Source organism: Hordeum vulgare, chromosome 7H, assembly GCF_904849725.1.
Source record: "Hordeum vulgare subsp. vulgare chromosome 7H, MorexV3_pseudomolecules_assembly, whole genome shotgun sequence".
NCBI lineage: Eukaryota > Viridiplantae > Streptophyta > Magnoliopsida > Poales > Poaceae > Hordeum > Hordeum vulgare.
Window position 1 is genome coordinate 40,027,628 of NC_058524.1, and position 23,719 is coordinate 40,051,346.

The 23,719-nt window shown below is 40.1% G+C and overlaps 1 protein-coding gene across 1 annotated transcript; it reads right to left on the reverse strand.

Annotated features, from left to right (window-relative positions):
• Nucleotides 1-655: 655 nt before the first annotated feature.
• On the reverse strand, nt 656-13,597 carry LOC123411491 (MADS-box transcription factor 25-like). The gene is made up of 7 exons (XM_045104450.1): nt 13,145-13,597; nt 12,956-13,037; nt 2,295-2,356; nt 1,923-2,022; nt 1,774-1,815; nt 1,559-1,642; nt 656-1,037 (listed from the first exon to the last, which is right to left on the reverse strand). Exons 1-7 carry the CDS (start codon nt 13,324-13,326, stop codon nt 897-899), a joined length of 693 nt encoding a protein of 230 aa, XP_044960385.1. The 5' UTR covers nt 13,327-13,597; the 3' UTR covers nt 656-896.
• Between the last annotated feature and the right edge of the window lie 10,122 nt (nt 13,598-23,719).

The following is a 23,719-nucleotide window of genomic DNA, read 5'->3' on the forward strand; positions in this document are numbered from 1 at the left end:
GAGGACGAGAGCCAAAACGTTATTCTCGTACATGTACTACTATATATGGTACTGTCACCGCAAATATACTCGTTATCAAAAACCCTGCTGCGTATATGCTTGGCGATGTTATTATTTTGTGAAATCCAAGCTCCAAATTAAGGTCTACTACCTGGACGGGCATGACTGCTCCCGTCTCCTACTACCATGACCCATCCTTGCTCCCAGGGTGCGTGAAAAACATCCGAACCATCTTACTCTTTCCTCCCTTGCTCTCTTTTTTCGTCGCCAAAATTATTCTGCGACGGCACCTTTATACTCCCTCTGTATCATAATATTTGTTGTTGGGGAAAACTAATCTAGTTCTCTCCAACAACAAGTATTTAGAAACAGAGGGAGTATATAATATGATGGAGGCGTGGCTCCGCGGCTATTCCCTTCGTTCCAGGCGCAGCGAACGCTCTCGCCGCCATGGGCGGGTCGGTGGGATCCTGGAACTCTCGCGGTACTGCCTACGGGCATGGATACAGTTTGTATTTGTCTAATTACTCGGTATTAACGAGGATGCAAGAGAAGATCAAGTATATTATGAGCGAACATGCAAACTTAATTATGTTTATCTGCCATGTGTCAACATGTACATCAACTGCTGCCATATAATAATGTATGTGACAGCACCACAAAAAAAGTATGGTTCTAAAGTTTTTTGCTTCAAATTGCACACAAAAGAGTTTTGATCGTCACGCATGGACTGAAAATAGTACTGACGCGGTCTGGTGCAAAACAATAAACATGAATTTAGAAATGTAATCAAGTGTGACTTGTTTGGCATGCGATTGAGCACATGGATCTTCTTAATAAGTTACCGACACATGAATCACAATACTTACTGCATGCTGTGGACGAGAGAGTATATGTTATTCAGCCTCATGCTCCTGCTGGCGCAACTCAAGGTTGATATTTGGTTCACGTACTCTAGTAGGCAACAATAACCCAGCAGCAGCTTTTGAGTTGCTTCCACTGGCTTGCTGCTCACTCGATGCCATGGACGCGGAAAGCTACTAACACACATTAATAGTTTGTCGAGTATCAGCTTCCTTCAATGTTTGCAATTAAAAAAACTGAAGCTAATATGATCAATGTTATCTTAGTCAGGGCAGTTGTATAATTTGCGACCAGTTTCAACAGTTCAAAAAAAAGCGGTTGCATCGCGTTTCTAGTTTGTCCAACACATTATGACCTTTTTCTGCAAGATATATTACAAAAGCGCTACTCCCTCCGTATAAGAACATACTTTGTAGCTAAAACAGTTTGAGAAACGTTCTTGTATTATCGGACAGATCGAGGGAGTATATAGGATGTGAAGTATTGAATAAAATCCACCCAAGAAAATGTGTGTGGGATATATTTTAATCCTTCGAGTTCTTCTTTTCTTTTTTAAATCATATATATGTGGTCATGTCTTTCGATGACTTGCTAATGCATATGTTATAGCATGTCGTTAATCAATGATTGTTTTCTAAATATATCTGGACTTTCAGATGACAAGCTAGGATATATTAGTTATATCATTTCTTACCTTCTTCTTCAGCTCTATGTTATGCTCATGAGCAATGCTCAACTTCTTACCAAGCTCTATATTTTCCTTCTGCGTGAGAAACCCCTGCAAAAGCAAATTCCATCTCATCATACCTCAGCTGTTAATAACAAACACATATACGATAATCGACGCTAACTGAGCTATTTCAAGACCAACAGCAGCAGAAGCAAGAACATGAAGATGATGTAGTGAACCTTTTGGTTGAGTTGGTGGATCTCCGCAGCCATAACTTGATCCTAAAGAAATGATTTGTAAGTAAAGTATGTATGTCCCCGCAAAAAGAAAAGTATGTATGAAACAAAAAAAAATGAAAAGAGGAAAGGGAAGGGAAAAGAAAGTGTACCTTCCTTTTTCTTACAGAGTGCAAGCTAATTTCAACTTGGTTCACCAGAAACTGCAGATCTCGAACAGTGGTACCAGATAGCTCCTCTCCCAACAGTTGCCTAACATCATATCAGGGCACATGGTTTAATAATATAAGTAGCCAGTAGCTACCTACCTAGCTTCTCCATTCATTACAACTAAATACATGGATTTTCACCGGCATGGCCTTCAAGTGAGAGATGATCTTGATGTGTATGGCAGTCTGGCACACTATTTTCGTTCAATTAATTTGCATACGAGAGCACTCAAGACAATAACTTCAGGATAACTATACTAATTGGCATTTTATTTCAATGCATGTTTTTTACAAACTAAAGAACATTTATATTACCTATTATTATGTTGTAAGTTCTGCACTTGCTGCCTCAAGGTTGTAACCTCCCTCTGCCATAACTGCCCAACAAATAGAAATGAAATAAGATACAAACTACGAACAAGACAAATTAAGAAAACCATAATTCTGCTTCCTTGTATGGTCTACTCGTGCATATTGTATATATTTAAGATAATGATCCCACTAACTTATTTATTTCAACATGCAAGCATACATGAGAAAAGACCCACCACCACACATGAAACTATGCATCGGAAAATATTTTCATTTTATTTTTATATTTATATTCAATAAATATTTACAGCTATATATAATTAAATATAATGAGCCATATCTATTTTAAAATTATGTTCACGTGTTGTTAATCTAAATACTCCCTCCATTTTTATATACAAGGTCACAAACCCATATTACAGGTACCAAGGCAAAAGTTAATGTCTTCTTGTTTGTCGTGTAAAAATGTGTATTTTTCTTTCTCTTGCACATTAAGTCAATGATCTCACTCCCACATACATGCAGGGGATAATTAATGTCCTTCTTTATTAATACTACAAGGCAAACACCATTAATATTGCATCGATTAGTGTTAGTGGTCTTGTATTTCTGTAAATTGTAATTTTGATAGTGGCCTTGTATATAAAAATGGAGGAAGTATCTATATTCCCCACAATCAAATCTCAATCAAATATATTGCAACCGATTCCCGTAGCAAGGTGCGGGTATCATCTAGTTGACCCTACGTTGAAACCCCTCCACTAATGGACAGTTGTGGCTCATAAGGGGAGAAAATTCATCTAAAAAGGTCATCACTGTTGGACCCGTTGACGAATTTCTATAGGCAATGGATGTGCTCATAAGGGGACATATAGAACATTCAGCTGAAAACTAACCATAATGCCCCCCTCAACGACAAATTGATATAGGCAATGGCCGAGATAGTAAAACTCATTAAACAAGGGCCCATATGTGGTATAGAACTCATCGTCGATAGTTTACAATAAAGAAAGATCGGTCTGTGGCATTGCTGAAGTTGCATATTCGACTCCTTTCACTCAAACTTCCATATTTTTGTTTGAGCAACTAGGGATTGCGAAGAAATTAGTTGCATATCCTTGCGACTCATCTTAGTTATTTGTCGTTACGACGGCGTCTCACTTGGGGTGTTCCCTTACATTTAGGAACCACCACTTGCCCACATCAACCATAGTGACGAGGAGACTAGATTGGTCGTTCTGTCCCGTGTGGGGCCAACCATGGAGGCCCCAGTTATCATTTTGCCATTGGTGTGGGGCCACCAATATTGATGTCGAGAATTGGTTGACAATTCCGACTAACGGTGGGGCCACTATTGAGACCATAATTTCCATTTTTTCACTTTAGTAATTTTGGACAACATTTTAGGTATACTTTGATTTTTAGCATTGACACATAATGCTAACAAGATTATTATGTAACATATTTTGATACTAACTCATACTTGTCATTATAGATGTTAAAGCAAGTTGTAGAAAACGTTTGAACTGAAAAAGAGCTCAAATGGTCATTGAAATTGCTTTGGGTGGTAAAAGTTGAAGATTTTGGACGAATCTTGTGAAACTTCACCGGAGATAGTCCATTTTGTGAACAACCTACTATTTTTATTGTGTGTATTCTTCTCAAATTTGTAAAACAGGGCCATGTGCCTATATCAGAGTATCATAACAAGTTTTAGGACTTTTTTAACTTCATTAAGATATCTATCAATTCTTTGAAATCATGCAAAACTGTAGCTAGATGTACCATAGCGCAAAGTGCATATTTCATCCATTTCCGCCACATGACTGCTAATTGCATGAATTTCCCTAAATATATTTTTACTACATTTTATAGTTTATTTGATACACCTATAAATAAAAATGGGATAACTTTCATTAAGTGCGCAAAAATTCATTTAATGTATAGTATATAGTAAAATTATCTTAAAATTTGTGAAACTTGTACACATCAAAATATATGAAGTAAACAATACTACAAAAAGGTATATACAAAAAATGACCGAGTACCTAGACATACGAAGGAGTTTTAATTTTTTAGAAAAAGCAAAATATCAGATAGGTGTGTCCTCCGCCCCACATGTAATTGAGTTCAGTGTCACCAACCTCACATGACTCACCACATGTACCGTTTTGGCATATAATCCCTCTTTCCTTCGGCGCTCACATGTCCTTCACGAACCAACGTCCTGCATATTCCATTCTTCTCTCCCGCATCATTACCCTCCTTCTCCAAATCATGGGCGAGCACCGATTGAGAAGTGGCACAATATAGATAAATGCCAAGAGATTCCAAACTTGTTTAATTACATGCATGATGGGTGTAGCCCTGGGATATTTTATGTATCCCTAACAACGGGTGTAGCCCTGAGGTTCATGATATAGAAGTAAAAAATATGTTCCATGTTAGTAAATGGTTGTTTAAGTTGCTAAGCAATGATGAAGTGTAGTAGTTTCTCTTACATAGTACTAAGTACTTGGGGGGAAATAACACTCTTAGAGGTTAAAGTCAAATCAATAGGCTCCCACTTTTGAAAGGACCTCGTGAAATTTAAGAATTTTTTTGTTCAATTTTGACCGCTTAATGTGAAAATGGTAAATCAATTTGGTTTTGAGTGGATAGGTACATCAAGGATAGGCTTCTTTCAGTTCCAACCCCTGAATATTGTTTTTCATAGAAATGCCAATGTTTCTACGATTATTGGAGCTGAGTACCCACATGTGGGTTTTAGTAGGGTTGTCATTGATCAGAATTTATCAGGCTAGAATTAGACTATCCCAGAGATACAGATATGTGGCTAGCCATGGGCCATAACTTGCTTAAGTGATATCATGTGGAGTTTTCCCCATGTACTTGATGTGTCCAGATTAGTCAACGAGAAGGAAAAAATTTAGATCTAAAAATTTGTTACATCTGAAGTTACCTTTGGGGATAAAAGATTCCTTTGATTATCAGTTAAATAGTTATACTAACTAAGGATACTTTGGTTAAATTAATATGGCATGGAGATACTTGGTGTAGCTGTTGCGATGAAGAAGAAACCATTCAACATTTGTTTTTGCCTGTTGTTTAGCAATTAGTGGGACTAATGTATTTAGACTTTAATAATACCATGCTAGTATTTTGCATATTTTTTGGGTCTTGACTATGGAAGTTGAAAATGCATCTCCAAGATACCCTAGATGGTTTTAGTGATATATGACAAAATCCTTTGATTTCGATGATTTTATTTCACGGACTCGGACTGATTGTTTTATACATGTCCCATGGATATAAGTGGAGTATCATTTATGACTCCTACATTCAATTTTTGAAGTTGTTGTATACCTCGAAATTTTATCATGTATTTATAATTTTTTAGATTAATCCAAGATTCACATTGAGTGTAGGAAAAATGTAGTATGCAGAGAGTCACAATGTAAGTACTTCTATAAGAACTCTATGAAACAGATCCTAAGACAAAGTCTTGATAATCCACCCCTAACCATTCATTGTATGAATCTTTCGAAGTCTCGGTACATCCATAGATACAGGGGAGGAACTAGCCCAACATCATGCCCCGGGCCCTCTTCATGCACTGTTGCTAACCCTAAACCCTTGCTACAATACATTATTCTAGCCCCGTGGTAGGTAGAAATCCTCCGACATGACCCAGGCATGGGTCATGGCTCTGTCACTGCATAGATATATTTTTTATAATTACATATATGCCCAGTTTCCATAGTTAAGAATCAATCATTTTTTAGGATTGTTAAACCAATTCACTTTGAAATAATCTTCGTTCGCTCCAACATTTCCAAGCACAACATTTTCATTGGCACTACAGCCATTTCGATTTATACTTGTGAGTCATAGTATAAGTTCGGCACCTCCGCTGTCTGTACTTCCGAGCAGTGACTTTTATTTTTTTCTACTAATTCCCAGTTTGATTTTTTATGTCTACTATTACTACCGAGCATCAATTCATTTTACCATACCGGAGTCATTCCACGGATAATTCTTTTTCTAAGATACTTATGTGTACTTATTTTATCTAGCTCCGAAGCGTTTCCCTAGTCATTTGAATTCATTTGAATTGTCCCTACAATTCCACTATTGTTCTTTCGACACTTCTGAGCGTAGTTATTTTTGTAATGATGGTCAAATTGTGGATCCTTTGTAAATATGATTGCATACCCATTCATGTTCACAACTACTCCATTCCATCCTTAGTCATTTCATTCACTCGTTCCACCCTTTGCAATATACTCCAACCCAGCCCACTCCACTCCATCCATCTCCACCATAGAGGAAGAGAGGTCCAAGGCAAGCAAACAAGAGAAGAAGTGTTGGGTGATTGCATGTTGACTTATCGATTCTTTTAAGGCCAAGAACTCCATTCTTAAATCCCTACTTAAGTTTATCTCTTATACTACAATCCTATCCTTGTGGGAGAGTGCTACTTTGTATTCTTGAGAGAAGCTTTGATTGAAGGTCATTTAAGGAGTTCTCATCAAGTGACTTTGTTTTGCTTGTTACTCTTGGATAGTAGGCGCACCCCAGAAAATTAGGATACACTTAAGAGCCTATGAAGTTTTATAAATGAAAGCTTCAAGAGTTTGTATGGGCTTTAAGACTGCTCACCTTGTGAAGATCTTCCCTTAGTGGGGCTTCTAAGTGCAAGCCACGATGAAATAGGTTTATTGCATTGGGTGGTGTGCTTCATGGGTAATACAATTGAGATCCTTCTGATCCTAGAATCCTTTGTTCAAAGAGTACATCAACACGCATATAGGATACTGCCAACCATCCAAACCAGGGAAAAACATCCTACCATCATGAGTGTTTCCATGCCCTTTACCTTACCTCCTACTTACTTGCAAGTTATTATTTTATGCTTCTCAATGCTCTTGTGTACTTTATTGCTAAGGGAATCTCCAACATTGACCTCAGACCGCCTCCATACATACGGGCCATGTCCAGACCCATTTTCCATCCACCGATACAGTACCCCATTGGTCCTCGGATCAGTCCACGCGTCTGTTTTTCTACAACCCAAAACAAACTAGGGTGGGGGATTTTCCGGAGTCTGGATTGCTGTCACGTAGGACTCTAACACCCCCAGCCCATTCAAATCCCCTACCGGTCCACTTTTCTTGCACTCCGCCCCCGCCCCCTTGGTTTGCACCCGCATCCTCCTCCTTCACCGTTTTACCTCTTGGACTGCCGCTCATGCATTATAGGACACTCGCGGCCCTCAGCAACGTGACTGTCCTCCTTGGACTACGCCCGCCATCCACCCAAGATCCCTCAATGGCCAGCTAGCCTCCCCCCGCCGAGGACGTCCATGCCGAACACCACATACATCAAGTTTTTGATCAAATGCCATTGAGGTTTCTTTTTTTGAGCTTGTTCTTTACAAGAGTAAGCACAATGGCGGGTACTCCATGATTTGTGCGATGCGTGATTAATCGTATCTGCGGACTTTGTAGTCAGGAACTCATGTGGCTCGATCTTTTGGCAGCGCATGCACGCCCCATTTCATGCGTGAAAGAATTTCGCACCCTATGAGATACACATCATCCATGAACGCAATGTGAAGTTGATATTGCTTTGATGGTACACCATCTACAAGTCTGTCATAAAGTTTTGCCATGCGGTTGCACGAGTGGAGAAAATGTGGCTATCAGGCTTGTCAGTCATGGAGATTATAAGTTTTGCTTCATGTACTCTATATGTTGGTTAATACATTTATTCACACAATGTTTATCTACACGTTGTATCACATGCACGCATTGTCGTGATGTACTACATGATCGAGGCCATTTATGCACATACATTATTGGATGAACCTCAAGGGCAGTATGCATTCGAAAAACATGGTCAACATTCGGTTTTCTTAGATGTAATATTTACATTTGAACTAATGTTGTACTAGATATATTTGCATGTTATTTATGGATGAACTGTGATATTTTTTATAATAACTTTAAGTGTTGCAGTATTAGAAAAAACAGAGGGCGGACAGTTAGAGAACATGGTTGGATGGCCGGCTCATGCACCAGTGTCTGTGGACTAGTCCCGACCGGTCCGCCGATGAATACCAGTTCCATTTTTGGGGGTCAACATTAGGGATTCCCTAAGTAATTTTAGTTCCCTAGTCATCATTGCCTTGTCTAAAACTTTCAACCCTATTAACTGGAGTAGCATTGTTTAATTGGACTATTCGACCCCTCCCTCTAGTCCTTAGTCCTCGATCTCGATAAAGACTATACATATTAAGATCTCCTATTTTGGTTATGCCACTAAAAGATGTGTTGGTCTATCTGTTTATGCAGAATGATGTCATGTTTACAACAAGTAAGTTCATTCTTGTATGCAGGTGATACTCTTGTGTACCAATTGGTCGTAGTCATATGCCTTATTACAGAAGGTGCAACATAGATAGTCGATGGATCTTGCTCAAATAAGCCCGAGTGGACCACTAGGGAGTTTATGTCATGTATTGAATAGTGTGCCAATGGTGGGCTTAAGGATGTTTGCAGTGATCTTGTTTGGCATGTTCGTCTTTGTTGGCCTATGTTTTTATCTCCCCCTCCCTTTGGAAACAAGATAAAGTTTGATATCTTTGTAATGTGGCGATGTAATAAGGTTTTCCATATGCATCTTAGGATGTAGGGGGTTTAGTGAAAGCTAAGGGCCTCTTTGATTCGTAGGATTTTGAAAATGCAGGAAAAGGAAAACTATAGGATTGAAGTGGCTTGCCCACTTAAATCCTATAGGATTAGCAAGGAGTGGTTGATGCCACAAGAAAAACAAATGAATTGTAGAAAGAGGTTTTCATTGGATGTTAGATTTCCTATGAGATATAGGAGAAGGTCTCCTTAGATTTTGTTCCATGCCAATCCAACGAATCAAAGAGGCCCTAAAAGATTCCCTAGGAAAAAATCATATGGGATCCAATCCTATGAATCAAAGGACTAACATAGGAAAAAAATTCCTAAGGATTTCAGTCCTCCAAAAATCCTATAGAATCCTTTGAATTTAAGGAGCCCTAAGAGTATCCCTATCCAAAATTATCAACATGGCGAAGAGTAATACATATATTTCCTGAAACGAAGGATGGAACAAAAATTGGCACAGTCTAGTGACATAATTGGGCAATCTAGCTACATATAGTATGTTTTGGAGGTTTTCTACAGGTCGGTATTTTTTTACAATATTTCTAGATAGATATTTGTACAGATGATATGTAGTTTCATACATCATATATCCCAATCTTTGGTAGCTTTGGTCACACTTGAGACAAGAAAACATGCATGAAGTTACAAACCATTTGGCCATGGACGAGTCATACGATAGCCATGATGGTATATTTAGAAGAGAAATTGAGTGGATATCTAAATAGTGATATCATAGCCACGGTTTTCGAAATACACCACCACACACATATGATAGCATTTTTAGGGGCCTCATCGGTTTGAACAATTTTCATGGACTTATTTAGTTTGTAGGATTAGAAAACCATATGAACTTTTATATTGTCTCCTCTACATGTAATTCAAAAGGAAAGATACCGTTGAGCAACTTCATGGACTTTGTCTTTGTTTCTTCGACAACTATGCATGTTTGCAATCCTTTCGTATACAATGATCTGCAATTAAATCTATATATGTAGGAATCAATATGACATGGCATCGATTTTGATGGTTTTTCTGTTCTTGTATTTTTATAATACCGAACCAAAGAGGCCATTACGTCCTCTTTGATTGGCAAATATTTGGGTGTGAAATGGGTTCGCTGCCACTTAGCTACCTAGGAATCCCAAATTATCATAGACGATTGACGAATAGGGAATGAAAATGTATTGAGGATAGATTTGAAAAGAGACTAAGCTGCTGGAAGGGCAAACTGAGGTCGTATGGAGGAAGGCTGGTGCTCATAAACTCGGTGTTATCAAGCTTGTCGATGTTTCTTCTTTCTTTCTTTGAAGTACCGGCGGGGGTACGAAAAATATTAGATTTATATCGCTCTCGTTTCTTCTCGCAATGTGATGAGGCTAAGAAGAAATACATACTAGCTAAGTGGGATATTATTTGCAGACCAAAAGATCAAGGGGGCTTAGGCATTGAAAATTTAGAGGTTAAAAATAGATGCCTCCTTAGCAAATGGCTTTACAGGATGTCTACTGAGACTGATGGAATGTGGCGACATATTTTGAGAAATAAGTACCTACATTCTAAGTGGCGCAGGCTACTACTCGACATACTTACTCACCTTTTTGGAAAGGGTTAATGAAGGAGAAAGTAGCTTTCTTTCATAGGGTCAAGTTTTTGGTCGGTGATGGAGCCACGTCAAGATTCTGGGAAGACACATGGCTAGGGGATATGCCATTGCCTTTGCAATCTCCTTCCCTTTATAATATTGTACAACGTAAGGAAGATTACGTTGCGACAGTATTTTAATCAATACCTTCAAATATTCAATTCAGGTGAGAGATAGAGGGAGAAAGATGAACTGCGTGGATGCACTTGGTAAGACGTAATTGATGGATGTTCAACTGTCAGACCAGGTAGATTCCATTCACTGAAAGTAACTACGTCTGGTAGGTTTACAGTGAAATCAATATACAATGATTTCATTAATTCTGGAATACTTTCGAGATCTTCACATATTTGAAGATCAAAGTGCCGCTCAGAGTTAAGATTTTCATGTGGTTCGTACACAAGGGGGGGTTGTGTTAACCGAAGATAATTTGATTAGAAGATGATGGTTGGGCAGTCCTAAATGTTGTTATTGTGATCAAAATGAAACAGTTAAACACCTCTTTCTTTATTGTCCTTTGGCTAAACTTTTATGACGCGCTATACAAATAGCCTTTAACATTTCTCAACCAACAAGCATTAACACATTATTTGGGGCATGGCTAAATGGAGTCGACGTAACCATAGCGAATAATATCAGGATTGGAATAAGTGCGCTATTTTGGGCTATATGGAACACGAGAAATGATCTGATTTTTAATGCCAAAAGTATTCACAATTTTTTGCAGGTTATTCATAGAGCTACAACTTGGATCCGTACGTGGTCGTTACTCAGCCATGTGGACTCCGGGGAGCTTATGGATATTGGGTGCAACCGCTGGGAGACGGTAGCACGGGCTATCTTCAGCCGGTTTGAATGACGAGCTACTAATAGACTAGGTGTATAGGCATTATAGTCTATTTGTTTGTTTTCGCCGGATGTGGCAATTATTTTCCACTTGCAAGCGATTTTTATCCCTGTTTTAATGTATAATGCACAAGTTAAGACTTTGTTTGGTTGCTTGCTTAATAAAATGGCTGCATGCATCGATTGATGCAGAGGCCGTGGGACTGATCCTCCTTTTCCAAAAAAAATGTCCTCTTTGATTCACATGATTGTCAAAATCCAGGAAAAATGAAAAACACATGATTGGAATTACATTTGTTCATGGATGCTATAAGACTAGAAAAACATAGGAATTTGGATCAAAGAGTATCTCACGCTGCAGATAAAATAGATGAATCATACGAAGCGGTTTGAGTGTTTGAAAACTTTCCTCCAAAGTAATCCTTAGGTACCACAGGTAATACGTGGTAAGAAACCCAAACTTATTTATGAACCAAATGGAATCTTAGGAATTTTTCCAAATGATCCAAATCATAGAAAATGTATGGAATTTCTGAGCATTTAGTGATTCTTTGTATTCATTAACTACTCTACCATATACCTATATCATTAGTTCTATATATCATATTCGGCCCATCCGCTGGCCATTATAAATTTCCGGGCCCGAGCAATGATGGCCGTGAAGGCCAAGATAGATTGACGCTGCAACACATGTACGCACCTTCCATTTGGCATTATTCAATCATTCACGGGACCAAGAAACATCAGGAGCAATGTGCATCATTCACCTGATCAACACCCTATCCCATGTATAACGGTGTTATCTTAGGAGTGTCAAATAGGATAAATGATGAGATGACGGAGAGAGAAAACTTGAAAAAAAGGCTTTGCCTTTTCTTATGTAAGAGAAGACAAGAGGTGATCTCTTAGTACAATATGTCACACCATATTTTTAAGAATAACTAAGTGTAAAAGATAAGGATAAGAGATGACTCATTATAGACTTTCTTTTTTGTTATCTCTAAATTACGTGTAAAATTTAAAATAAGACAATCTTATCAACCATTGTACATAACCTAAATTAATCAATACAGATGGTGATGTCCTAATTTGTTTGCATTACAAACTTTGATTACAGATTTAGATTCCTATGAGTCACTAACGTACTACAACTACTAACAGGTAGGTGTTAACACTGTTCAACTGAATGATTAGCCACTTTAGTTAACTAGTGCACGGAGATAACTATATATACATCTTTTGCTAGCTTGATGGCTATTTTTTGAAAAAGGAGAAATTTCTGAACCGATTGATGCATGTTGTCATTTTTATTGCGTAGTTCGAAACATTACTCCACTCGAACACGGATTATTAGAGATCATATATTGCTAGTTCATCATCCACCAAGCTTGATTGCTTTTTTTTTCACCCCTTACATTTCTTTGGTAAATCTATGTGTGGCATGAAAAAGCTACTATGCATACATAGTTACATACCTTTGCCTCAGATGTTGGATTCAACACTCCGCACTGCTCCTCTTTCGCCTCTTGGTACCGCTCTAGTATTGCCTCCATTCCGCTGATGAAGATAAAAAATTAGAAACACATCCAAATTATGAGAGGATGAAATTAAGTAACTGATAAAGTATTAGGAGGGTGCAGGAAGTAATTATTTATCTAACAGACCTGGAGCTCGCGAAGTCGTAGAGGCGACCAGTGCTGGAGAAGACGATGAGCGCAAGATCGGCGTCACAGAGGATGGCCAGCTCCCGGGCCTTCTTCATCAGCCCTCCGCGCCGCTTGGAGAAGGTTACCTGCCGGTTCGTCGTGTTGTCGATCCTCTCAATCGCAATCTTCCCCCTCCCCATCTTCTTCTTCTACTTCTTCTCCCTTGTCAATCTATCGACCTCTCTCCTGCCGGCTGGCCGGCCGGTTGACGGAAGTAATTAAGAACAGATCAAAATAGAGCTAAGCTAGAGGCTGCTAATTGTTTCTTCTCTGCTATTTGGATGACAATCCACAAGTCTAATCTAGCTAGTTGAAGCTTTCCCCTCAGCTGCTACCTGATCCAGCTAGCTATTTTTGTATTGTTGGGCTTGCTTGTAATGGTCTGCAAACCAAAAGGGATCGAGAGGCCATGTGATGACAACACTAAGCTAGGCTTAAACAACTGGCTAATTACTATTTTAACTGTAAATTAGGTTAATGAATGGCCCACTACGTACTATTTTCCTCGGTGGCTATGACAAGGACATCTATAATATATATATATTGTTGCGATTATTCATAATTTAAACTTTGGGTACGAGGATGGCCTGTCGGCTTCGGACATGTTGCCATAACCTGTGCCGTACAATATGGCGTCAGCTACCGAGCCAGCCTCTTTTTGTTCGAACCATTGAAATAGTCGCATTAGGTACATATATTCAAAGTTGTAAATTAATTGAGGTTGGACCGTTGAAGTGGTAAACCCTGTTCCACTTCGTTGAGAGGAAAGTGGTTTCTGGTTTCTTCCAAACCATGTGCTCATACCTCTTTGTAACTGGGTCTACAGATGCCGAAAAAGGTGTGCCCATATCTTACAATGTACTCCCTCTGTTCTAAATTAAGTGTATCAAGTTTAATATAACTTTATATTAAATTTAATACTCACTTATTTTTGGGACGGAGCGAGTATATGTGAGTGGTACACTTTCTTTAAAACTGTGTGCTTATATCTAGGTAGAGTTATCTAACTGAATCTCGACACTTTACCATATAACTTGTGAGTGGTGCGCTTACTTTATTAAAAGTTGTGTGCTCATACCCGCAAAGAAAAAGTGTGCTCATATCTTTGGCGGAGCCCTTCAACTCTATCTTGGCATGTTACCATGTAACATGTGGGTAGTACACTTTCTTCATAAGGTGTACTTATATCTTTGTACAACTGTCCAGTTGTATATTAAAACGGTCGATACGAAAGGCAACAAATGGCAATGCCATTATCTCGATAACCGAGGTATGACTTTTGATGCTAATATCGCACGTCTGATGCTCTACTGTGCAAGATTCCAAATCTTACATATTAAGAAGTCATAGATCCACCACAATCAATAGTCCTGGTTGCGTCTTTGGTATGAATCGACCATGTCAGTGAAACCTCTATTTGCGCATAAATAGCTGAATTTCAGTTACGTTTCAATCAACTTCTTGCTTATGGTGGTTACAATATTGTCTTGCACAGTAATTTACTGGTTATGATTTTTAACGGATAGTAATTGTAGCCGTACTTATTGAGGTGGGTGTGGCAGGAACATTGGCATCTGGGTGCTAAAGGTAACATCCAAGTTATAAAAGGATAGCTGGTAGCCTAGTAGTACCATGTTGTTTACGGTTTGCTAGATTGATGAGCACACATATGTACTAGCTTGCTTTCCACTTGGCTCATCCAGAAAAGGACAGTTTTAAGGTTAGTAAGTAAAGTGGCCACAAAGCGCGATGCAAAAAATGTGCAGTCCACGCGAGTGACGGCGTTCCGATCTCGATTAGAGTCAGTAATGGATTAGATTAGAGTAAAGATGATATCCTTCCAGATTTGGTGCTCTGAGTCATGGCACCACTAGATATTTAGTATGTACTCCTTAATGATGCAACCACTCTGATCTGATCTTAGTATGTACGCTCAGCTGTATGTACCTTCAGGTGTTTTGGGATGAGTGGAAAAAGCTGGAGGCACTGATTCTCCCTGCTGCTTTCATGCTTCTCCAGCTAAATTAATTAATTAAAGCATCTTTGTTTTCCCATCTCAGTTATTAGCACTTGAAAATATACTTCAAGTTCTTCATGGGTATAAATCAAAATTAAAGAATATTACATACATGGTGAAAACATTTTGAACAAGCTAGTTGTAGATGATCACCACAACTATATGCAGGAGTCATATTCCAGAGGATGATCAGCCACACTTGGAATGAGACACCGTCTAGGCTCCTAAGGGAGACAGTAGTGGAGAATTTTTCGCACTAGGTGAAAGCCTGGCCTAACAACTTAAGTGCACATATATGTGCTTGGAAGTGAAAAGCCTGTATTAGCTTCATTTTATTGATTATTTGCACTATACCAAGACCATACAACTATAAAAAAGTTCTACACACGGCTGCATCTTTACGCCACTGTTAACTCAACTATACTAAGAGGCTGCCATGTTGAAATAATTGGCGGAATTAGTGCTCCTTAATACTCCCTCTGTAAACAAATATAAGAGTGTTTAAATCACTACTTTAGTTATCTAAATGCTCTTATATTTCTTTACACTACAGTTATCTAAATGCTCTTATATTTCTTTACAGAGGGAGTACTTTTCATATATATACTCTGACTTGGTGGATAATATGGTGCACCCTTAGTAGAGCGATTCAATACACAAAGCTGAAACCAATATAAGGCATCACCACTAATCGCAACCCCTAAAAAGGTTTTGAATCCCTTTCAAGTCACACAGTTACTTCTTTAATTCCAAGTTTTGTTCATGGATAAGCTTTATCTCCCTGGAGAGTCGAATATTCTCTTGATGAAAGATGTATCCCTACAAGGTCACTTAATTGAATTATCATAGTATGGAATGTATTTTTTAAATATGTATTGATGTAAATTTTACACGATAATGTCAACTAGGTAAAATTACACAAGAGTGTGATAGAAATATTGGCGAACCTTCTCATTAAGTTGTAGAATATGGTAGGCGAAATTTTGTTCCTAAAACAGGTATCAGGAGACACATAGTAATTATGGTTCCTCTAAAAATGTTAGTATCATGATTTTGGAAGAGGGTACAATGGTTAGCATAAAGGTGAACAAACTGTGGGAGCTCATCTACCTTCTATTCTGTGTAAGCTCCTCTCCAGTTGATTTTCTATTAAACATAAGTCTTTGACTCCTAAATTTGATAATCTCTCCCCCATTAGTTTCCTGAAAGTCAAACAATAATGGTATGACTTGAATGCACTTTCCAGTCTTTACCCACACTTATTTAAATTAGATAGGTAGCATTCGACGGAACTGAATTAAGAACTTGTGCCAATGATGTTCTTGAAGCATCTGCATTTCCTGCTGTAATTTCTGGACTTCCCCTTGCCAAAACTATAAAGAAATTATACATATTTTAAATTATCATAAACTTTAAGTTACAGTAAACGGTTACAAGTGAGTGTCACAACTTTTATCCAAACTAAAATATAATAAGAAGTGGCACTAATATGGGTATTTTACAAATAACCATATTGTTTTAGGCTTACAGTGTAGTGCTCAAAGTATATGCATACAATAAGATTGGAACCTCTCTCATTTTACTATCAATATGTACATGTTTACTGTACTTGATCACATGAGCATATAACATCATTACATTTCTTTCTAAAAAAAGTCTTTTATAATTCTGTAATTTTACCAAGTTATTTCTATAAAAAATAGCAGTAAAAGTTACATCATGCAAACTGCATGTCTACGTGTTAAAAACATCATCTATTTTGGAACGTTAAGAGTAAAAAAAAGGCAACAAAACGAATGCATGCATGCCATGACTTGTGACAATAGATTCAGAATCTAATGTTGCTATTGTGCAGATTGGTAGTTTTCAATGATGGAAGGCATGGCCATGCTCATGCCTCATGGTGGTGCTGGCGGTAGAGCTGGTATACTCGTAGAGACAACTGGTGGAGGAGAAGACGACGACACCAACCTGAACCTCGCAGGCCATGCTGCGGCTTGGAGAAGGTGTCCTGCCTACTATTCATGTTCTCAATCTTCCTAGTCACAATCTTGCTCTTCACCATGATAGCTCTTCGATCTCCTTAATTAAGAACTATATTCACTCAACTCCTTAATTATGTGCTAACTAGCTCGCTAGATCTTCACTCCAGTCATCCAATTAATAGATGGTTGTGTGTGAGCATGTACTGCCCCTGCAGGCCCCTACATATGAATGAACTGAAGTAAGGCAAGTATAGTTAGCTACTCGTCCAAATATGCAACTTGCAGATTAACTCATGTAACTAGTAGAAAATTAAGGAGGCAAACTGCATGCTAATCGATGAGCTCAGCCATTTCCTTACCTAAATATATCATGCCACTTGCTGCCATCTCTGGAACCTATGAAAGGGCTACAATATTTTTCTTGCAAATGGGTGTTTCTTGTGTGTACCGTAGGAAGTTTTGGAATCCGGCAAACGTCACACCTTGTACTAGTTTTCACAAGTTAGTTCCCGATCCACACAAATATCAGAGCAGATTCGATTCGATTTGGTTCCTGCCAATGTGCAAGTTGGACACCACTTTGTCGTCAGTAGTACATATTCCACAATGAAATTGCAAGTTGTATATGTGGGGTAACTCCATCCATTTGAAAACATAAGGTTATTTTGAGTCACGGAGGCATTAAGGTTTTGACCAATAATTGATCCATCTATATTCGCAGCAATGTAGTGTTCTATAAATAAATTACAAGTTATATATATGAAGTACCCATTAACATAAGAGCTACCCTAGCAAACACATTGAATTCTTGCGATTTCATAGAGTGTAAGCTATCAAGATACTTTCACCTTTTGTTGAATTTTTTTCCCAAAAATTAATTAGCACACATGTATACCAACCAATGTTTCAAATAGCGGGCTATGCCAAATACTGACGTTCCACCATATAAGCTATAGCGGGCTATATAGTCGGCTATTAGCAGATTATTCTACATGAATACCATTTTGAGGCACCCTAATTAAAAATTTATAACGAGGCTATAACGGGATTATAGCTGGCTATTTAAAACACTGCTCACCAACTGATAAGGACAGAAGTTTAGAGAGAAAACACCACATATTAGGACATATGCACATCTTGTTCTTCTGACTGCATATGGATTGATAATTCCTAGTGGAGAATATCTTTATTCGTATGATGGATTCAAAAATCCTACTGCCCATGTGTGATGCCCACATGAGTTCTCATGTGGTTGTGTGGGAAAGAGGAAAGCCGCCTTGATCCACACAGGCAGGGTAGGGGCTGCACACATTCTTCCGTAAGGTATATAGAACATCCGTTGCAAAATTATCAATTGATCATACATGAGAAAAATCAGTGTCCTAGATTGGCCCAAACCTATTCGTATTAGAACTACCTGGCAATTGGAACAACGAAAAGAATATCAATAACAGATTGCTCTTATAAAAGGATATGCGCTTTTGACCGGTGATACTAACACTAGTAGAAAAAGGGCCTTTTGTCCCGGTTCGTAAGGGCCTTCTGTCCCGGTTTCGGAACCGGGACTAAAAGGTCGTTACTAATGCCCTTGGTCTTTAGTCGCGGTTCTTACACGAACCGGGACAGATGGGCCTCCATGTGGCCGGTGCGGCGAGCCCGGGCAGGGGGGCCTTTAGTCCCGGTTGGTGACACCAACCGGGACCAAAAGGCATCCACGCGTCAGCATTTCAGGTGCTAGGGTTTTTTTTAAAGGGGGGAGGGGGTTTAGAGGGTTTTGGGGGGTTAATTTAGGTGTTTCATATATTGTGTTAGCTAGCTAATAAATAGAGAGAAGTGTGCTTTCTTATCTCCGTGCTTGATCGACGCTACATACTATACGTATAGAGAGGACTAGACACGCTAGCTAGTAAGCAAATGAAGGAAACAGAATATCGTCATGAACATATGCATACAAAGAGAAGTGATATCGACCACCTCTCCTTCTCTGAGAGATTGGTCGAACAACAAGTTCTCGTATATCTATCCGACGCTACTGGCTACATATATACAATATAATTATCTCTTACAATATATTCTCCTAATTAAAATTCAACCGATTACGGTTCACATGATATTCTCCGTCTTCGGGGATCACGTGGTCAAGAAAGAATGCCGCCAATTCCTCTTGAATTCCTCGCATACGATCTGCTGGTAGGAGTTCATTCCGCATCCGATATATCTAATTTGAAGAAGGGGGTCAATACATATATATGAATAAATGAAACTGACCACAAATGATGGTAATAAAATAAAATTGTGAATATTATTATTTACGCACATCATATTGTTTGTCATAGTAGCCCCGCTCACAGGTCACGTGGCGGATGGACTCGCAAATGTAGTATCCACAGTAATCATTCCCTGGTTCCTGCCACAACCACTTTACAAGAAATAGAGGTCAATCAAACTGATAGTTAGCAAGCATGCTAAATGGTATTGATGAAACTAGAGCTTGAATCACTAGGAGATGCGTGGAACATGCTACTATAGTACTTACTTTCGGATATTTAAATTGCAGCTTCTTTGGCAGTTCCGGAGTTTTTGCGGTGAATTTTTTCCAAACCCTGTCAGACAAAGAAAACAATTACTTGATATCAGGAAATGAACAAAGTTGCCGATATGGTGCGATAATGATCGATTTAACTTCTCTAGAATTTCAGTCATGTCCGCATACTCGTTGGAATCTTTTCGTCTCGAGTCTAAGACGGTTACTAGTCCCTGCTCAAGCTTAATCTCTAGGAGAATATAGTGGAAGCTGCGCACGCATGCATAACTCATCAATTACATTACTATAACCTTGACTAATAAGGGAAACCGAATATGCACAAGACAGTAACACTCACTGGAATTCGTAAGGGAAGAGTAGTATAGCTTTGTTTTGATTCAATACAAACGATTGTAGCAGGTTGGCCTCGGTATCTTTGGCCTAAGATTTAATCATAAATGCATCTACGAGATTTGTGTTAATGAACCCAATATTACCGATTTGTCTTTTCTTCAATTCGACGATCTTCAATCTGCATATAATATAGTGAGGATAATTAAAAATACATGCAATGAAAGAGCTGACCTATATATAGAGACTTAATGACAGAAGTAGTACTACTTACAGGCAGTAGCAAGTGATCATTAATTTATCGAGGGCCTTTAGATTGAAAAACGGGAAGAACTCCTCAAATGGAACCATCAACAGTTCAAGTCCAACGAGGTCATGCTCCTTTCTAACTCGCAGCGTCAAAATATTACTCCCCCCAGACTCTTTGCAAGTTTTCATGTACCAATCATGGAATCTTCGCATCATCATTGTTAGAGATCTTTCATCTTTCACGAGAGGCTTCCCGTACACGTATTTGTGTTCGTCCACCTCCAATAAATAAAAATATGCATCATCGGGCAGGTAATCTGCAGGATTGGTACCGGGCAACAAGATCCCCGGATGATTAGCGACGATATCGCTAGACACCTTGAGTGGGGGGGGGGGACGATTGGTTCGCTTGTTCGCCGAGCTGGGCAACTTTTTTCCCAACTCGTCGTTCTGCTAACCTTTGATCACTGACACTACTTCCCGACCGTTGCGCTTCGATAATCGACTTTGTAATAATGCGCTCATAGTTGCCTTTCGTCGGAGACTTTGGTGGTTTCTTCAGGGCAGCCAGCATACGCTTCGCTTTTACCGAATCTATCTTCTCCTCCGGAGGTGGATGTTTTTTTGCTTTCACCCCTTCAAAGAAGTTCTTCACTTCGGCTTCCACGATCTTCTCGTTTTCCTCCAGGCTCCTCTCGTATGGTAACTTCTCTAGAGGCTTCAGAGAAGGACCGTATTTGTATTGCCTGCCTCTGGCTGTACTGCTACACGCCGGAGAAGACGGAGCGGCTGCGACTGTCTTTCCTTTCTTACCAGGCGGAGGAGAAGGACTACACGCCGGAGGAGCCGGAGCGGCGGCGGGTCTCTTCAGCCCTTGTTGACGAGGCGGAGAAGGAGGAGGCAGCTGGCTGCTCAGGCGTGCCGGCGCTGGCGGAGAAGGAGGCGGAGTGCCGTCACGCGCCGGAGAAGGAGGCTAAGTGCCCTGATCACTCACCGGAGGAGGCGGAGGAGGAGGCGGGCCCTGACTCGCCGGAGGAGGAGGAGGAGGAGGCGGAGGCGTCCAGTTCAGAAGGTGGATGAGCTCCTTCCGCCATAGGCATGGAGTCTTCAGAGAAGAATCCAGCCGAATCTCCCCTTCACCCGTAGGGTGGTCAAGCTCAAGCTCCTCAAATCCTTCCATTATTTGATCCACCATCACCCTAGCATATCCTTCTGGAATCGGCTGGCCGTGGTAGGTTGAGCCAGGTTCATTAGGTAAAACAGAGCCAACAGCCGCCTTGACTTTAAATGTCATCCATCGCGTCATAAGGCATCTTCTTAAGAGCATGAGACTTGATCAATTCCTCTATAACTGGCTTCTCCGGATCATCCTCTCGCGGTAGGGTGAAATTTGCCTTAAGTATTGTCCAAAGATCTTCTTTCTGCATATCGGAGACATAAGACATCGGCACCTTAGGGTCTTCCTTCTTTGGCTTTAACCATTGCTGGATACTGATCGGGATCTTGTCCCTAACAAGAACCCCGCAGTGAGCACGAAATGCATCCCTTGTCCGGATGGGTTCAATCGGCTTGCCATCGCGCGCGATTGCTGTGATCTCAAACCTTTCATCCAAGCGCAACTTTTTCTTCGGGCCTCATTTCTTTACCGAAGTTGAGTTCGATCCGGAGGGCTAGAGAAAAAAGAAGAAAGACGAGAGTTAATTAATATTTGTACATATGAAAACAATGAATGCATCAATTAACTAGTCAGCACGGGCTTAACTAATATATATATATACGTGGCCGGACTCGGTTCGGTCAACGGAGCCGTCATGAACGCCCTCTTCTTCACCCGGTCCTTCCAGATCATCATGAACGTCCTCTTCTTCACCCGGTCCTTCCAGATCATCATGAACATAGCCCTCTTGTTCACCCGGTCCTTCCAGACCATCGGTGTCTCTGAGAAACGACGCAACGACATCACTTCCTTGTGCGATTATCTCCCCCAACATCGCTTTTGTTGCTTCGTCTCGGGAGTGATCCATAGTTTCTGTAAATATTTACAACATGTCAATTATTATTCAAACATGGTATAGATGGATATATATTAGTGGAAAACGTAGAACTAGCTAGCTAATCACAATAAAGAATCATGTTAGTGGCCTCGACGCTGCTTCTCTAGGGTTTGGGGTGGCCTAGACAATGCTTCAAGTGTTTGGGGTGTCCTCGACACAACGCTTCAAGGGTTTGGGGTGGCCTCGACGACAACGCTCTTTTAACTTGGTAAATTTGGGTGGCCTCGAGAGAGTTTGTCGGGTAGGGGCGCGGCGGGAGGGGGTAGGATACCAACATCGTTTTTTCTCTAGGTTTGGGTGTCCTCGAGAGTTTTGGTCGAGCGAGAGGGCCGAGGGGGTGCTCCCGTGGTATAAGTTATCACGGTCGAGAGTGGGTATATATATTGACCGCCCCTCATGTCGAAGTTATCCGGGAGGGGGTTATATCGACAACGACGCGACATACATATACATGGGAAAATAATGTTATCAGGGAGGGGGTATATCGGTACCCCCCCCCTCGTGTTGAAGTTCGATCGGGAGGGGGTATATCGACACCGACATACCCGACAAAAAATAAGAAGACAAAAGAAGAAATAGAAAGAGGAGAAGAAGGAAGGAATAGAAGAGAAGCAATCGAAGAAAAAAAAGAAGAAAAAGGAGAAGAAGAAAGGAATAGAGGAGAAATATTCCTTTCTTCTTCTCCTCTTCTTATTTATTTCTCCTCTTCTTCCTCTCCTCTTCTTCTCCTTTCTTCCTCTTCTTATTTTCCTTTTTCTCCTCTCATTCTTTTTCTTCTTCTTCGTTATCTTCCTAGCTATATATAATACTTTTCTAAAAATGTAACTTTTGCATATATAAAACTTTTTCTTCTTCTTCCTTCTTCCTTCTTCCTTCTCTTCCTTTCTTTTCCTAAATATATAAAACTTTTCTAAAAATGAAACTAACCTAAAATGTACTAAATCAGAGAACATATATAGATAAAACTAACCTAAAATGTACCCAAATGTACTGAAAATCTAACTTTTATATGCACGGAGAACATACATACATATATACATTTTTATAAAAATGCAAAAAACAAATCATCATTTATATGAACAAAGGAGAGGACAGGGTGGGCGGCGCCGGCCTGACCAAGGAGAGGCACGGCGCCGGCGTCGGTGTAGAGGGCGGCGACGGTGGCGTGGTCGGGGCAGGGGCGACGGCGGCGTGGTCGGGGCAGGGGCGACGGCGATCGACGGGGCAAAGGGCGGCGACGGCGTCGACGGGGCGGGTAGGGGCGCGGTAGAGGCACGGCGAGGGCGCGCGGCTTGGTCCGGGGGCAGGGGCGACGACGGCGTGGTCGGGCCGGGCAACGGCGGCGTGGTCGGG

Coding starts and splice junctions, on each gene's coding strand:
- LOC123411491 (XM_045104450.1), bottom strand. CDS start 13,326: ATGGGGAGGGGGAAGATTGCGATTGAGAGGATCGACAACACGACGAAC. Junction 1,816..1,922: donor ACTCTGTAAGAAAAAGGAAG/GTACACTTTCTT, acceptor TCATTTCTTTAG/GATCAAGTTATGGCTGCGGA. Junction 1,643..1,773: donor TCCACCAACTCAACCAAAAG/GTTCACTACATC, acceptor TTGCTTTTGCAG/GGGTTTCTCACGCAGAAGGA.